The sequence below is a fragment of the Schistocerca gregaria genome, chromosome 8 (assembly GCF_023897955.1).
Source record: "Schistocerca gregaria isolate iqSchGreg1 chromosome 8, iqSchGreg1.2, whole genome shotgun sequence".
Lineage (NCBI taxonomy): Eukaryota > Metazoa > Arthropoda > Insecta > Orthoptera > Acrididae > Schistocerca > Schistocerca gregaria.
Genome location: NC_064927.1, coordinates 114,170,742 through 114,189,573, shown reverse-complemented (window position 1 = coordinate 114,189,573; position 18,832 = coordinate 114,170,742). Strand labels below are relative to the sequence as shown.

General features: G+C 44.2%; 1 protein-coding gene across 1 annotated transcript in view; it reads right to left on the bottom strand.

Annotated features, from left to right (window-relative positions):
- The window catches only part of LOC126285293 (protein takeout-like), a 59,086-nt gene extending 41,287 nt beyond the window's left edge, over positions 1-17,799 (bottom strand). The window contains exon 1 of the mRNA XM_049984581.1: positions 17,637-17,799. Coding sequence (XP_049840538.1) covers positions 17,637-17,721 — 85 coding nt within the window. The 5' untranslated portion in view covers positions 17,722-17,799. The remainder of the gene's footprint in view (positions 1-17,636) is intronic.
- Positions 17,800-18,832: the final 1,033 nt, after the last annotated feature.

Genomic DNA, 18,832 nt, shown 5'->3' with positions numbered 1-18,832 from the left:
GGAGGGATTTGAGGATTGGATTGCTAGTATCGTAACACGCCTGTGTAGCCCAGACGGAATTACGTTACGTACTGAACTTAAAGACCAGTTGTTGAAAGAGTGGTAGCATTGTACCTGCCCCGATAGCTTCCAGACTGGTGGAAACGCACCAGTTCCGGGTCGAATCCGACAAGCGGATTAACGACGAGAGCCGGTGAGTCGGCGTGTCTGGATGTGAATTTTAGGCGGTTTACCACACCTCACTTGGTGAATTCCGGCCTGATACCGACTTTTCCCCTTACACTGAGGTGACAAAAGTCATGGGATACGTCCTAATATAATTTCGGACGTCATTTTGCCCGGAATAATGCAGTGTCTCCTTGTGGTATAGATTCAACGAGTTGTCTGAAGTCTCGTGCAGAAATATTGAGCCGTCCATATTTGCCGAAGTGTTGCTCGTGCAGGATTTTGCGCACGAACTGATCTCTCGATTATGTCCCCCAGAAGTTCAATGGGATTTATGTTGGGCGACTGGATGGCCAAATCATTCGCAAATATTGTTCAGAGTGTTCTTCAAACCAATCACGAACAATTGTGACCCGGTGACACGACATCGTTGTTTCGTATATGAAGTCCATGAAGGGCTGCAAATGAATCATTTCCAGTTAATGATCGGTTCAATTGGACCACGCAGAACATTCCATGCAAACACTGCCCACATCATTGTGGGGCCACCACCAGCTTGAACCATGCCTTGTTGACAACTTGAGTTCATGGCTTCGGGTGTTTGAGCCACACTCGAACCCTACCACGAGCTGTTACCAATTTAAATTATGTCTCATCTGACCAGGCCATAGTTTTCCAGTCATCTGGGGTGCAACCGATATGGTCAAGAGCCCAGGAGAGGTGCTGCAGGCGATGTCGTGCTGTTGGCAAATGAACTGCTGCCACACCCCATTAATGGCAAATTTTGCAGCGCCGACCTAACGGATACGTTAGTCGCAGGTTCTACATTGATTTCTTTGCTTATTTCACGCAGAGTTGCTTTTATGTTGGCAGTGACTCTGCCTAAACACCGCTGCTCGTTGTGACGGCCGTCGGTGATTACGTTGTCCTTGATGAAAGGTAATGCCTGAAATTTTATTATTCTCGGCACATTGTGGACACTGTGGACCTAGGTATATTGAATTCCCCGACAGTTTTTGGAATGGAATGTCGTATGCGTCTAACTCCAACTACCATTTCACGTTCAAAGTCTGTTAACACCCGTCGTGCGGCCAAAGTCATGTCAGCAATCTTTTCGTGTGAAAAGAATACAAGTGACAGTCCACGAATGCATTGCAGTTTCATTTTTTTTGTGTACGTGATACAACCAACATCTATACACCAGCTTATGGTATTCCATGACTTTTTTTACCTTGATGAGATATACGTTACGCAAACATTTAGAAAACTTCCTCAGATATTGACACAGAATTTACTCTTAACGCAGACAGATGCGTTTCACTGATGTCATCCTAGGAGGGGGTGAATTGGGGAGAGATGGCCTTACATGTTTATTCTCCTTAAATCCTCTGTTAACAGCAGACACATTCTTCTCTCTCTCTGTTTCTCTTTGTGGCGTTGTTCCAGAAGATGCCAGTTGAGGAAATTTATGACACCAGCAGCGCACGTAGACTGTGGCATATATCTATTGCCTACATCACATAACTCGTGATCTCGCGTATTGACGATGACAATAAAAAAAGAGAGATTAAAGAGCTAACAGAAACTTAAGGATAGTTTTTTTTGCCCCTAGCTGACACGCAAATCCAGTGGAACGGAGAGCGACTAACGTTGGCACTCGCCGTGTATTATGAGACATGAAGATTAGCTGTACAAAACATGCCGCATCACGGCGTAATCTCCTCCTTCTATCGTTAATATGTAACCAGTTACACTAGCTTTTTGCAGGGTCTGAACAACATGTCTCTGGCAGGTACTTTGCCTCTTATTCTCTAGTGAAATTTTCCTTCTGGTAACAAGATATTGCACAATATAAACTGCTCACTTCCCGCAGAACTGGTTGTGAAGGCTGCTGTCGGCGACAGGGGAGACTTTTCCGTGGCGACTGGAGAAAACGAAAGCGACGTAGCAAAGCTAATAGCTGGGTACACATCAGCAGGTTGCGAAGCTGCTGTCGGGGAGTGCCTCAGAGCCTTCATCCACACTTTTACTGATCTACCACAAGGCTCCAAGTTGGATTCGCTAATATTCCCATTGTACGCAAATAAACCTACACCATACACCGGTAAAACAGCAGTAATATTTGTTATCTATGCGAAAGCCAAAATCAAGTACACCAAAAAAGTTTTAAGGAAACGGAGATAGCTGATTACGTATCCAATGAGGAAATATGATTGCCCTGAACATTTAATGCAACACTTTTTTTCTGATAGCAGTTTAGGTTTATTCAGGATTCCAGTACACCATATTATCCCCACTTTTTATGCTATAAGCCCTATTTTTCAATATCATCTCCGTTCAATGCGACGGCCTCACTCCATGTTAAAGGCAGTGCCTGTATTCCCGCGTTGAATCAATCTACTAGTCGACGTCGGACCCATAATCTTGCTCCATCAATGATCTCCCACGTTCCACACACCGCTTCCCGCGGATCGCATCCTTCATTGGGCCAAACGGATGGAAGTCGGGAGGTGCGAGGTCCGGGCTGTATGGTGGATGAGGAAGAGCAGTCCAATGAGGTTTTGTGAGCTTCTCTCTGGTGTACAGAATACAGTGAGGCCTTCTGTTGTCACGGAGAAGGAAAAGTTCGCTAGAATTTTTGTGGAGTCGTTTCTTTAGCTTCTTGAGGGTAGCACGACAAACTTCAGAGTTGATCGTTGCACCATGAAGGGTGACGCCAAATATAATAATCGTTCCACAGTCCCAGAAGACAGTCATGACTTTACCGGTTCAGGGTGTGGCTTTGAACTTTTTCTTGAGAGGAGAAATGGTGTGGCCCCACTACATGGGCCGGCCGCGGTGGTCTCGCGGTTCTAGGCGCGCAGTTCGGAACCGTGCGACTGCTACGGTCGCAGGTTCGAATCCTGCCTCGGGTATGGATGTGTGTGATGTCCTTAGGTTAGTTAGGTTTAAGTAGTTCTAAGTTCTAGGGGACTAATGACCACAGCAGTTGAGTCCCATAGTGCTCAGAGCCATTTGAACCCACTACATGGATTGCAGTTTTGTTTCCAGTTCGAAGTGATGGTGGTGGTGGTGGTTAGTGTTTAACGTCCCGTCGACAACGAGGTCATTAGAGACGGAGCGCAAGCTCGGGTTAGGGAAGGATTGGGAAGGAAATCGGCCGTGCCCTTTCAAAGGAACCATCCCGGCATTTGCCTGAAACGATTTAGGGAAATCACGGAAAACATAAATCAGGATGGCCGGAGACGGGATTGAACCGTCGTCCTCCCGAATGCGAGTACAGTCGAAGTGATGAATCCATGTTTTTTCGCCCGTGACAATGTTCGACAAGAAAGTGTCACAATCAGACCCGTAACGTGGAAGCAACACCGCATAGATGGTCCTTCGTTGCTCTTTACGGCCTTGTGTTAGGTGACGAGGAATCCAGGGAGCACATATCGTTGAGTATCCCAACTGGTCGGCGAGTATGTCAACACTACCAACAGAGACGTTCGATTGTGCTGCGAGGTGTTTGGTGTGATCCGTCGATCACCTCCGATGAGAGTGTCCGCACCTTCCAACACTGCAGGAGTCACTGCTGTGTGCGGCCGACCGGCACGCTGGAGATGGGACAAGTTTGCGCGACCTTGTTGAGATGACAGACGCCTCGCCAAACGGCTCACCGCGTTTTTGTTCACAGACGTTCTGCAAGCGCCTACGAATATCTTCCTTGCTTGGCTGTTCGCCAAAAGAAACTCAATCACAGCTCTCTGCTTGGAACACTCTTCCGCTACAGACGCCATTCTAAAGGCTACGTATAGCGTCGCCATCTACCAGCACTTCATGAAACTATGGCGACAATATTCCATGATATCGCACAACAAATTCCGCATTTTTTCAACCTAAACTGACTAAGAAAATAAATTATTACTTATTGAATGCCTCTAATACTGTAAGTAGGCTGTTTAGGTTTTTTTTATTGGTAACGCCGCCGCCACGTAGCGCTCTGTATGAAAATCACTGGCTGCGCCGTGTGCAGTCTGTGGCTGGTTTGCATTGTTGTCTGCCATTGTAGTGTTGGGCAGCAGCAGCTGGATGCTAGCAGCGCGTAGCGTTGCGCAGTTGGAGGTGAGCCGCCAGCAGTGGTGGACGTGGGGAGAGAGATGGCGGAGTTTTAAAATTTGTAAGACTGGATGTCATATATATTATGACTATTAAGGTAAATACATTGTTTTCTATCAAAATCTTTCATTTGCTAACTATGCCTATCAGTAGTTAGTGCCTTCAGCAGTTTGATTCTTTTATTTAGTTGGCAGTAGTGGCGCTCGCTGTATAGCAGTAGTCAGGGCCATTCTTTTGTAGGGATTATTAAAAGTCAGATTGCGTTGCGCTAAAAAATATTGTGTGTCAGTTTAAGCACAGTTATGTATAATTTTTCTAAGGTGAGGTTTCAATACCGTATTTCATTTGGTAATGAATATTTTATATTCCAAATTGATGACTGTTCGGAATCAAAAAACTGAATAAAGAAAATATGTTTTAATATTTGCACCCATTGTTGCTCAACTGGAACTCCAGCGATGTTTATTATGTAGCTAAAAATTAATACTGCCCGTCTTTCGCAGCTTAATTTTTGTTATGAGCCGGCCGGATTGACCGAGCGATTCTAGGCGCTACAGTCTGGAGCCGCGCGAACGCTACGGTCGCAGGTTCGAATCCTGCCTCGGGCAATGATGTGTGTGATGTCCTTAGGTTAGTTAGGTTTAAGTAGTTCTAAGTTCTAGGGAACTGATGACCTCAGAAGTTAAGTCCCATAGTGCTTAGAGCCATTTTTTTTTCTTTTTGTTATGATTTTTACAAAACGTCTTACGTAATCGTATAAGACATCTTTAGCAGCTCTATAAAAATAATAGCAGAAAACTGTTGAAATATAAATATTTTGTGGTCACATATGTACTGTTTCCTGACTGCACATTTCAATGTTCTACCCGTTCCGTTCAACTGATCTTCCAAGTCCTTTGCCGTCTCTGGCCGAATAAACATGCCATCAGCAAGCCTTAAAATTTTTATGTCTACTCCCTGACCTGCCAAATTTGTCTTTGGTTTCATTTTTGTTTGCTCAATGTAGAAATCAAATAACATGAGGGATAGGCTTTAACCCCGTCTCAATCGGTCATCAACTACTTCTCGTTTCTCTACAAGTTTTAGGAAACCTTCCGCTCCCTGTATGTAATCCTTGCTACCATCAGGACTTCCGAGAGCGTATTCAGGAAAATGTAGTTTTCCCTTCTTCAGTCTACCTTCTTTGTAAGGTCAGTATTGCCTCACATGTTCTCATGTAAAGAAGTATATCACGTTGTTTTTCTTAACCTATCATATACTGACGGAAAAAAATCGCAGCAACAAAAAAAAAGTAGAGTAATGAAATTTCGCCAATACCTTTGTGTAGGTAACATAATTGAGTGATTACCATTGCAAGAAAGCAGGTTGATGTATGTGTCTGACAGGCCATTGCAAATGTGAAATTTTGTACCTTAATAACCCTGTAACCGCCAGAATGTTGACTGCAAGCGTGCAGACGTGCATGCATTCTGTTGTACAGGTGCCGCTTGTTAGTTTGTGGGATGGAATTTCATGACTGTTGCACTTAGTCGGTCACTAAAGGGACGGTCACTGCTGGATGTAGTCCGATGATGTGCCATAGGTGTTGGAGACAGATCTGGTGATCGAGCAGAATAAGAGCGCTATGTGGGCGAGCGCTAACCCGTTGGAAAATACTCCCTGGAATGATGTTCTTGAATGACACCACAACAGGTCGAATCACCACACTGACGTACGGATTTGCAAGCAGAGTGCGTCGGATAGCCACGAGAGCGCTCCTGCCGTCATGCGAAATCTCACCCCTGAATGTAACTCCAGGTGTGGGTCTAGTGTGTCTAGCATGCAGACAGGGTGGTTGCACGACCCAAACTGGCCGCCTAACAAATACACGGTGATCACTGGCACCGAAAGTGAACCAGATTTCATCAAAAAACACAAGAAACGTCCACGCTGCCCTTCAATGAGCTCTTGCTTGTCACCACTGAAGTCGCAAAAGACGGTACTTTGGGCTCACTGAAATGCTCAAAGTGGCGACTGGCTCGGAGCTGTCCTTGAAGTAACCGATTTGTGACAGTCCGTTGAGTCACTGTGGAGCCAATTACTGCTCAAGTTGCTACTGCAGTTGCAGTACGATGCGCCAGGGCCATACACCGAACGCGAGGTTGTTTGCTCTCCGTTGTTGTTGTTGTGGTCTTCAGTCCTGAGACTGGTTTGATGCAGCTCTCCATGTTACTCTAACCTGTGCAAGATTCTTCATCTCACAGTACATACTGCAGCCTACATCCATCTGAATCTGCTTAGTGTATTCATCTCTTGGTCTCCCTCTACGATTTTTACCCTCCACGCTGCCCTCCAATACTAAATTTGTGATTCCTCGATGTCTCAGCACATGTCCTACCAAACGATCCCTTCTTCTAGTCAAGTTGTACCACAAGCTCCTCTTCTCCCCAATTCTATTCAATACTTCTCATTAGTTATTTGATCTACCCATCTAATCTTCATCATTCTTCAGTAGTACCACATTTCGAAAGCTTCTATTCTCTTCTTGTCTGAGCTATTTATCGTCCACGTTTCACTTCCCTACAAATACTTTTAGAAACGACTTCCTGACATTTAAATCTATACCCGATGTTAACAAATTTTTCTTCCTCAGAAACGCTTTCCTTGCCATTGCCAGTCTACATTTTACATCCTCTCTACTTCGACCATCATCAGTTATTTTGCTCCCCAAATAGCAAAACTCCTTTACTACCTTAAGAGTCTCATTTCCTAATCTAATTCCCTCACCATCACCCGACTTAATTCGACTACATTCCATTACCCTCGTTTTGCTTTTGTTGATGTTCATCTTTTACCCTCCTTTCAAGACGCTGTCCATTCCGTTCAGTTGCCTCTTCCCGGTCCTTTGCTGTCTCTGACAGAATTACAATGTCATCGGTGAACCTCAAAGTTTTTACTTCTTCTCCATAGATTTTAATACCTACTCCGAATTTTTCTTTTGTTTCCTTCGCTGCTTGCTCAATATACAGATTGAATAACATCGGGGAGAGGCTACAACCCTATCTCACTCCCTCCTCAACCACTGCTTCCCTTTCATACCCCTCGACTCTTATAACTGCCATCTGGTTTCTGTACAAATTGTAAATAGCCTTTCGCTCCCTGTATTTTACCCCTGCCACCTTCAGAGAGTATTCCAGCCAACATGGTCAAAAGCTCTCTCTAAGTCTACAAGTGCTAGAAACGTAGGGCTGCCCTTCCTTAATCTTCCCTCGTCGCGCCTCGTATTCGTCCGGAGCCCGGCCTTCGTGCGACCGTACATTCCCCTGACCACCGCTGCAAGCAGTCACGTGCAGTCGCTTAATTCCTGCTTTCTGGAATATCGCCGAAGGATCATCCAGTTTCTCGCAGCCCCATTACGCGAACTCGTTCAAACTCATTGAGGTGATGGTAATGGTGTCCTTGTCGCCTTAAAGCCTTTCTCGACTAATATCAACTCACCATGTCCACTCTCAAAGGTAACTAACGCTCAGGACCGTTACAGCGTGCATTTGAAGCAAGCCAGATTTGCTTTCTCGTATTTTGCTGCTAGGACTGGTTCGTAATCTGAAGAGACATCATCTTTCAGATGTAGGTACTACCTGCTAAGTTTTGTTCATGTCGCCCAACTCCTTGGTGACACGGTTTTTTCGCCATATGTCTTGGCATATTTATGCCGTCATCAAATGATGGAATTTTATTATATTTTTAGAAGTGGTGTCCCTCAGCTCGTACCATCAAGTACTCGAGGAAAGGGGGAGGGGGGAGGGGAACGATGACAACATAAACTGAAACTGAAATTTCTGTTTGGTAGTTTTGGTATGGCGATACATTATCTGCAACCGCTGATACGTGCTATCTGGGGAAGCGCAATATGGTAACACCGCAGAGAAGCTGACATCAGTTTAACGAACGTATAACTATCGCCGGACCTACGGAGAACAGGTTCTCTGCACCAGCAGTCTGTTAAGCTCTTGAGGGCTGAAATTTTTAATGCCAAGAATAACAGAATGTGAAGATGAAATGATACCTACGGCCAAGTGCCTAGTGTGTAGCGTAACTGTAAACTGGGGAATCACTGTTTGTATTAATTTGTCTCTTATTGAAATAGTAATTCGAATGACGCCTGTTCTAATTTCTGTCTGAGTAACATCTCTCGGACATACATGTATGAAAACACGCGTAGTGGACAAAATGAGGAATACTACTGAATGATAATGATGATAATTAAAATTCTGCACGTACAGATCATTATTTTGTAAATAAATCAGTAATTTTGTACTCCTCGAATAACAACATATTAGTATTCTTTCTTGGTTTTCTGTGCTATCAAAAGTTTTTTCTTTCTAAATATAACGAACTAGTTGTGCCTTGTGCCATTCATAGTGAAGATAAGCTATGTGAAGATAAGATATGTAAAACATGAATCCATACTGTTTTAAAATTTAGAAGGGTAAGTCGAACTTAATACATCTTTGTGAAGCAATCTCTATAATTTGTTGCTTCTTTTGTTACTTCCTCCGTTACCTTTATTTATTAATATGTATCATTGTAAGCTCATATAAGAGAGAATAACTACTTATCTTTGTCAGGCATTGGCTCATATCTCGTTATTTGTTCCCACTAATCTCTTAAATATCTTATTAAAAGGTTCCCAAGTGGAAATGTGCGTGAGTCGTGTTGTATGAAAGGAAATAATCGGCTTGGGCGATACCCGTTTAGCCGCCATCGCGGCCATCTCGGCGAGGTAACTACGAATTGTAGTACCTGCTTAGAACTGCGAATCAAACTAGCGGACTTAAAATATTCCAGTCTTATACTTCCGCTAGAAACGAAGAGAATAATATTTGGGATCTCAAAAAATATCAGTCGCTAGACTTTTCGTCCACTTAACTCGCCCGGTCCTTAATATGGAGTGTTAGAGACGTGTCTAATGATGGTTTCTTTATTTTTCACAATTAAGAATAACAGGTTGACTTTACCTTCTGAATCTTAATAAATATAGGAGGGGGAGAATGGTAGTGTTTAATAGCCCGTTGGCAACGAAGTTATTAGAGACGGAGCATCACCTCGGATAAGGGAAGGATTGAAAAGGAAATCGGCTGTGCCCTTTCGAAGAAACCATCGCGGCGGTCGCGGGGTAGCAATGACGGCAAGCGGTACCAGACACGGAAAATCTAAATACTGCATTTACTAACGTAAATAACACAGACTTTTTCATAACTTCTTTTTAATGGAACTACAGCGCTTAGCTAGTGTAGCTACAATAGTACGCTATACTAATTCATGTGAACTAAATCCATGGGCGAAATGTCCACAGCCACATTATACTATCATCTACATTTCCACCTAAATCTTTACACTGCGAACTACTGTGAAGAGCATGGCATAGTGCACTTAGCATGGTAACATGTATAAGGGTTTCGTCCAGTTCCATTCACGTATACAGCGGCAGACGAATTACTGTCTAAACTCCTTTGCAAGTGCTGTAATTAGTCTGACCCCGTCTTTGTGGCTCCTTCTGTAATGACATGCAGGGGACGGTAGAATATTCCTAGATTACTCACTTTATACTCGCTCTTGAAACTTTGTAAGCAGACTTTTGCGTCATGTTTGGACGATTATCAGCACGCGTCTGCCGGTTTAAGTTTCACAATAATCCCGAGACGCTGTCCAGCGGGCAAAACAACCTTGTAAGCAACTTGTTCTGCTAATCTTTGTATGCATTCAAGCTTCGTTGTTACTGCAGTCCTATTTTGTACGGGTTCCACAAAATCGAGTGATCTTCTAGAATGTATCACACAAGTGTTTTCAAGGGAATCTCATTCGTAGACTGACTGCCTTTTCCGAATATCCTTCCAGTTAACTATAATCTGCCACCAGTTTCACCTACAACATTCCATTTCATATCCTTATACATTGTTCCACTCAGGCATTTATAGGCAGTGAGACTTCCAGAGGCGAATGAAATTTGATTTTAATATTTCGTACCGATACGCACGCGACAGCATGCGCTACTTTATCTTTTCAAAACGTCTTGCGTAAGAACGTGTTCCTTCCGAGGTTCATACCTCGGTTCTGTTGATGACAGAGAGGTGGGATCAACTTCTCTGTAGAGTCCTCGGACTATGGAATATTTATATACCCATCAAGAGGATCGTCTTAATGTAACTATTCTACAGTACAAGGTCAACAGATGATTATTTCATACTTTCTCGAAATGGAGCAAATCGGTTGACCATTTCTGCATTGGATGTGATGCACGGAAAGTCTTGAGGGGCTTATGGAGGCACCGTTACTTTATGGGCGATTTATTAGGAAACCCCAAAGAATGTTTTTTTTACTATTTTTTCGTACCAAAACGGAACCACGGATTCAAAAAAGGCTCTGCACAGCAAATGACTGAAATTACAACGATATATTCTTAATATCCACATCTCGGAATAACTTGAAAATTTTGTCTTATTTATGTTAGTAATTGCAGTATTGCAAGATATTTGAGACATCCGTTTCCGAGGTAGAGAGTTTCAAAGTTATCCTACTTCTACACGTAAAAGGTGCACGCAAAATCCGGTATGAAATTAGAATTCTATTAATACCTTCAGCTGCTGACGGGTGTTGATATATATCAACGGGGAGAGCTGAAAATGTGTGCTCCGACAGGGACCCGAACCCGGGATCTCCTACTTACATGACAGACGCTCTATCCATGTGAGCGACCGGGAGCACAGTGGATGCTGTGACTGCAGGGACTATCTCACGCACGCCTCCCACGAGACCCACATTCCCACATTGTATGTCCACACACTACATCCCTAGTGTCCCACCCCAACACACTCATTGCTCATGGAAGACATTCTTACCAAGTCCCGTAAGAGTTCGGGGAATATATGTGCATCCGCACAGAAGAAGAAGGTCATGGCCGGTGTTGCCAGTACGATATACTTATATGGATATTGTGTCTGTCCGAAAGAACAGACACCATGTCCATATAAGTATATAATACGGTATGAGGAGAAACCTAAATAATATATAACCGCAGTAAAATTTTCAAGTTTTGACGGTATATTCTCTAGGCATGTATCTAGAAGTGCCATTTTCGCATTTTCAAAAATCTTTATTAATTCATGGTCCGTTCCTTAAAAACCCACGAAAAAGCGTTATTTTTACCATTTTTATACCAAAACCGAGCTGCGGATTCTAGTACCGGTATGCACAGCAAACGGCTGAAATTTTTAGGACATATATTTGTAGGATCCCGATCTGGAACACCCTTGCAAATTTTATTGTTATTTTCAACTGTTACAGAGATACAGAGGTTCAAAGTTACCTTACCTGCACACGTTAAACAAGCACGTAAAAGCCGATACGAGGCGAAAACGAACTTTATAAAGTGACTAAGCTCGGAGAAATACTCTGTAAAGTGTCTCTATTATCATCAGAAGGGTTCTGGGAACTCCATAATGTAGTATTAAAGCACATGCAAAATATTTGTGCACAGGAAATCGGATACGAGATGTAAAACTGGTTTTTCGTTATTTCATTAAAGCATTATAATTTTACTGTCCCATAAATTTCTTTTCGTTTGAGTGACATGCCCTGTTGTAACAGGGAAAAGAGGGGAACCAACGGGAAAATGCAGCTCACAAAGAAGCGAAAGATGGTTCAAATGGCTCTGAGCACTATGGGACTTAACAGCTGTGGTCATCAGTCCCCTAGAACTTAGAACTTAGAACTAATTAAACCTAACTAACCTAAGGACATCACATACATCCATGCCCGAGGCAGGATTCGAAACTGCGACCTTAGCAGTCGCACGGCTCCGGACTGCGCGTCTAGAACCGCGAAAGAAGCGAAAGAGGCAATGGTAGTGTGAGAGAAAGAGAGGGACACAGTGGCAGTGGAGCATAGTAGACAGTGACAGAACAGCGCTAGGGAAAGAGTGAAGGGGACAGTGCCTGAGGGGAAGGAATAAAGAAAAGGAGAAATTGGGCGAGAGTCAGAGACAATAAGAGATATAGTGTATAACAAAGACAACAAGGAAGAGAGAAATAATGACAGTGAGAAGAGGGAGCAGCAGAGGACAAGAATGATAGATATAGTAGCAGTACGACAGAGCTACAGGGAGACAGTGGCAGGAGGCGGTGGAGTTAGGAGAGAACGAAGCAGACCGTGGCTGTGAAGCGTGGGACATTGATAATTGGAGAGACACAAGAGCTAATGACAGTGAGTTGGGCTAAATGAGTGAGAGAAAGGAAGAAGTGGGAGTGGTAGGGTATGAGCGACATACAGCAATGCATTAGTGTATGTGAGCGAGTTACACGTAGGGGAACTTGTGGGAGTGAAAGGTGAGTTTCATTTTAAAAAGTGCGCGAATATGTTCGATTTTTGGAGAATTTTTGGAGGTGCTAGGGAAGCTAGAAAGAGGCAGCTGGTATCCCACTTTATAGTCAGTCTTTCAAACAGAAGCAGGAGCATATTCCACCTGTAATTATTGATCTAATTTAAAAACTTACAATGCCGCTACAATCTGCTCATTACGAGGTATAATTTTAAGTTAAAGGTTTAACTCCACAAGTCAATTATTGCGTATACGTCTTCAGGCAGTGTTAATCACGGATCTCAAACTACACAGATTATATTTATACAATATTTGAGAATGAGAGCACTTACCGACTTCGTACACACTATACAAATAATTTCAAAATTTTTCGGAACTTTTTCGCTAACATTCTCCTTCCCCCTCTCCCCCAAAAAACAATGAAAAGAAAAACAAAATTTTGTTTAGTAAATTTTCTCTGTTCATGCAGAAAACCTTTAGCATCAGATACGATATTTTAAATTGTTTCTTCTTTACTACCAGCCCGATTCCCAACACATTTTACGGACAACGATATCATTCTATACCACTGAATCTACCTATAAAATTACACCACTGTACGACACATGGTTCGGGAGATATGTCATAAACATACAAATGCCTGAAAAACTTGCTTCTCTTAAAACAGAGAGCAGATTGCCCACACTGTAGTCATCCAGTGTTTGATAATGAGAGGAGTTAGTGACTTTCACCGAACTTTAAACATAATTTCTTTTCTAAACTTTTTCTTTGATCTACAGGTCTATAATCCAAAACAAATAAAAGTAACATGACTGAGGTTTTGCATCGTAGACGATAAATCTTTCAGATGCTTAACGTCAAATCTGGAGAGGAATTCCGCCTTATGCAAGACACTGTTTGTTTTATTTTACTCGGGTATGTTTCAACACTTTATGCTCTATCTTCAGTGGGATTCCCCTCCGGGGCTGGGTTCGATTCCCGGCTGGGCCGAGGAATTTTCTCCGCCCAGGGACTGGGTTGTGCTGTCATCATCATCATCCTATCATCCTCATCGACTGCAGGTCGCCGAAGTGGCGACAAATTGAAAGACCGGCATCCGGCGAACGGGGGGCCCTAGCCATACGAATAAATAAAAAAATGGGATTCTTGTTTATTTTCTCTCTCACACGATGCTATTACGTATATACGACATAGCTTTAATTCCACTACACTTTCTAGAGCTGCTAGTGGTTTCATGGTTTTTCGACGTTTCGGTGGTGTTCCACTTGCTTGTGTCGTGTTAAAGCACTTATTTGTCTTGCTGCAGTGGTTTCTTGGGCTCGACACACATTTTGAATGGTTTGTCAGTAACAAGAAACGACAGCAAGAAAGAAATGAGTACTTTCAACCCTTCCGCTGCTACAGACGACCTCTTAGTGTACTGTGCCCAGGCGGCTTCTGTTTCCGCTGTACTAATAACCAAATGCTGATACTGTGCTGAGGGAAAGCGTCCGCCCGATATGAAACACTTATACGATTTTACGAAAACTATTAGATGCAAAAATTTTATTTTTGCACAACTTGTAGTTTGATATCTTCACTCGAGAAAGGATTGAATTTTCTTTCGTTTTCCTTAATCCTTAGTGCACCGTATCAAAACAAGTAAAACATTGCGCAAAATTTTAAAGAGATCGCTGTGGTTGCAACGTTTTGCCTAAACTTTGCGAATGATTAAGTTTAGCTCATACATTGCGATGAATGAAATGTAGATAAGATATTGAAGTTTTACTTAAAATTGACAGTGGAACGACATCTGATTGCACTCTCGAGATATTGGGTTTTGTAACCCAAGGCCGGTCGTTCACGGCGCATCCATTCACGTCGTTCGGATTTCGCGAATTGTAATGCCGTAACAATAGTTATATCTCACAAACGTCTACATGAGTTTTCTCTGTTCTTTCGGACATGTCATCAAGAAGAGACACCATTCATATATATGCTCCGTGAATGCTAATACGAGGCGTGTTTTTTAAGTAAGTACCGTTTTGAAATTGGAAAAAATCGTGCAAAGATGTCTCAATAATTTTATTTTTACGTGAAAGCCTGTACCTTAATCTACTTTTCTACATAATTTCCGTCAATATTGAGGCATTTTACATAACATTGTACCAGTTTTTGAATACCCTCCTCATAGAAGTCTGCCGCCTGACTTGTTAACCACTGCATCACCACTGCATCGTGTTGAAGACGCTGACCGCCCAGATGTTTCTTAAAGTGCAGGAACAGATGGTAGTCAGTGGGCGTAAGACCGGGGCTCTACGGAGGATGATCTAGGGTGTCCCACCGAAAAGATGTAATGAGATCTTTGGTCTGATTCGCCCCATGCGGACGGGCGTTATCTTGCAACAAAACGATGTCCTTGCTCAACTTCCATGGTGTGACGTAGGCCACCCATGTTTCATCACCCGTAACAGTTTGGCTTAACAAATCATCACCGTCGTTGTGGTACTGCGCAAGGAAAGACAACGCACTGTCTAAACGTTTGGTTTTGTGCGCATCCGTCAACATTTTCGGTACCCAACGTGCTTTAATTTTCGGCAATTCAAGTGTTCGGGTACAATGCCATACAAAACACTGCGAGAAACATTAGGAAAGTCATTCCTCAAGGAGGAAATCGTAAAGCGTCTGTTTTCTCTCGCCTTATTGTCCACTTTCTGCACCAAACTTTCATTAATGATCGAAGGACGCCCACTCCGTTGTTCATCATGTACATTTGTGTGGCCATCTTTAAGTGCTCTCACCCACTTTCTAACCATTCCATCACTCATAATGTTTTCTCCGTAAACTGCGCACATCCCCCGATGAATATCGATCGCTTTTAGGCCTTTAGCACTAAGAAATCTTATAGCAGCCCGTACTTCACAGTCGGCGAGACTCACGATTATCGGAGGCATCTTAAATAAGGAAGAATCGGACTGTAACGGCGTCAGTGCGTAGATTAAGGTACAGGCTTTCATGTAAAAATAAAATTATTGACATATCTTAGCACGTCTTTTTTTAATTTCAAAACGGTACTTACTTTTAAAAAAAACACGCCTCGTATGATCACTCAGTGTAGAACAGCGTTCGCCCGACCTCGTACGGGATGCGACTAGCAGACGGAGGAAAAAGGGCTAAGGGACGCTACTGTGGTATAATAATAATAATAAGAATGTCGTGTGACTAGGGCCTCGCGTCGCGCAGACCGTTCGCCGGGTGCAAGTCTTTCGATTTGACGCCACTTCGGCGACTTGCGCGTCGATGGGGATGAAATGATGATGATTAGGGCAACACAACACCGAGTCCCTGAGCGGAGAAAATCTTCGACCCAGCCGGGAATCGAACCTGGGCTCTTAGGATGGACAGTCCGTCGCGCTGACCACTCAGTTACCGGGGGCGGACGCTACGCTCGTAGAGTGCGTCAAACGGGAGTGGGATTGACAGGCAGAGAGGAGGCGCGGGAGGCGTGCGTAGAAAGCAGGAGACCCGCGTTCGAATCCCGCTATTGGTACAAATTTTCATCCGTCGACAAAGAATTCTTTCATTGCCCAGATGGCACAGAGATCGGAATTTCTCCTTTCTGAATATATCTCGTGAACGATTCACGATATCGAAATGAGGTTTTCTGCAAACGATAGCGCGCAATGAGCCACGCAGTAAGCTGTATGATAAATACTCGAAGCTTTTTCGTTCACCGAGATGTGGAAGTAACTCATCTGCAGCAGTTATAGGTCAGCGGCTCATAGATTCACAACGCTGTAGGAAAATACAAGCAGCGTGCATATACACGTCTCCGAGACGGGTGATGATGATATTGCTTAGTGGGGCACTTAACATCTACATCTACATTTATACGCCGCAAGCCACCCAACGGTATGTGGCGGAGGGCACTTTACATGCCACTTTCATTACCTCCCTTTCCTGTTCCAGTCGCGTATGGTTCGCGGGAAGAACGACTGCCGGAAAGCCTCCGTGCGCGCTAGAATCTCTCTAATTCTACATTCGTGATCTCCTCGGGAGGTATAAGTAGGGGGAAGCAATATATTCGATACCTCATCCAGAGACGCACCCTCTCGAAACCTGGACAGCATGCTACACCGCGATGCAGAGTGCCTCTCTTGCAGACTCTGCCACTTGAGTTTGCTAAACATATCCGTAACGGTATCACGCTTACCAAATAACCCTGTGACGAAACGCGCTGCTCTTCTTTGGATCTTCTCTATCTCCTCTGTCAACCCGACCTGGTACGGCTCCCACACTGATGAGCAATGCTCAAGTATAGGTCGCACGAGTGTTTTGTAAGCTACCTCCTTTGTTGATGGACTACATTTTCTAAGGACTGTCCCAATGAATCTCAACCTGGCACCCGCCTAACCAACAATTAATTTTATGTGATAATTCCATTTCAAATCGTCCCGCTCTCATACTGCCAGATATTTGACAGAAGTAACTGCTACCAGTGTTTGTTCCGCTATCATATAATCATACAATAAAGGATCCTGCTTTCTATGTATTCGCAACACATTACATTTGTCTATATTACGGGCCAGTTGCCACTCCCTGCACCAAGTGCCTATCCGATGCAGATCTTCCTGCATTTCGTTGCAATTTTCTAATGCTGCAACTTCTCTGTATACCACAGCATCATCTGCGAAAAGCCGCATGGAACTTCCGACACTATCTACATCGTGGTCATCAGCGCCAGTAAAAGTTCACAATCTTTCCATTTCCAGTCTCGCCACGACTCGAATGATGAGTTGAGGACAAGAGAAACACCCAGTCCCCAGCCGGAGAAAATCCCCGACCCGGGCGAGAAGGGAACACAACACCTGGGGAATGGTGTAACAGAATGTGTACACACGCCGACAGCAGCGAAATGGTTAAGGAATTGGGAGTGGCGTGAGCTGTTACTGGTACTTTGAGAGATAATAGAGCTGTGAGCGCAGAAGAAACGTTCTCCCTGAAGTGCGTATGTAGAGGCGGCGGCGGTACTCACGCAGGTGCGCGGCCACGGCCGCCCGCAGAGGGCCGAGCAGCAGGGCCGCCCCGCAGACCAGCGCCACTGTGCAGCCGGCGGCCATGTCCGCGTCTGCCGCACTGCCGCCGCGGCCGCGGTATAACCCGCCGGCCCCCACCCGCCCGCCACACAGTCGCAACTCGTTTTCGCCGGTAATTTGCCAGTCAGGCAGCAACATGCGCGCCTTTCGACGCACGTGCATTGCGCACGGACGTTCGTGCTCCCGTGTACTGGTGTTTCCTGTACAACCCTTGTGTGTGGCCGTCAGGTTTTAGGTTCCTATCGTTCCTGTTACTCTTCACTCAAAAATGCGTCTATGAAATGGGAAGAAAACAGAAACCACAGTAAAAAAGTCTGTCACGAGGCAGCCAGCCGCCGTGACCGAGTGGTTCTAGGTGCTTCAGTCCGGAACCGCGCTGTTGAAACGGTCGCAGGTTCCAATCCCGCCTCTGGCATAGATGTGTGTGATGTCCTTCGGTTTAAGTAGTTCTAAGTGTCGGGGACTGATGACCTCAGTCCATAGTCCTTAGAGCCATTTGAAACATTTTGTCACAAGGCAGAACATACTCAAACAAATGCGATTATCCTTACGAAGAGGGGAACTCATCTTGAACATCAATACACACTGGTGCGCATAACGTAAGGCCGAAAGTAAGTTTCGCATGATTAACATAGCACAATGAAACTACAACGTTACATACACTATGTGATCAAAAGTATCCGGACATCTCCCCAAAAACATACTTTTTTGCTATTAGGTGCATTGTGCTGCCACCTACTGCGAGGTACTCCATATCAGTGACATCAGTACTCAACAGACATCGTGAGAGAGCAGAATGGGGCGCTCCGCGGAACTCTCGGACTTCGAACGTGGTCAGGTGATTGCGTGTCACTTGTGTCATACGTCTGTACGCGAGATTTCTACTCTCCTAAACGTCCCTAGGTCCACTGTTTCCGATGTGATAGTGAAGTGGAAACGTGAAGGGACACGTACAGCACAAAAGCCTACAGGACGATCTCGTCTGTTGCCTGACAGAGACTGCCGACAGTTGATGAGCGTCGTAATGTGTAATAGGCAGACATCTATCCAGACCATCATTCACGAATTACAAACTGCATCAGGATCCACTGCAAGTACTGTGACACGCGGGAGGTGAGAAAACTTGGATTTCATG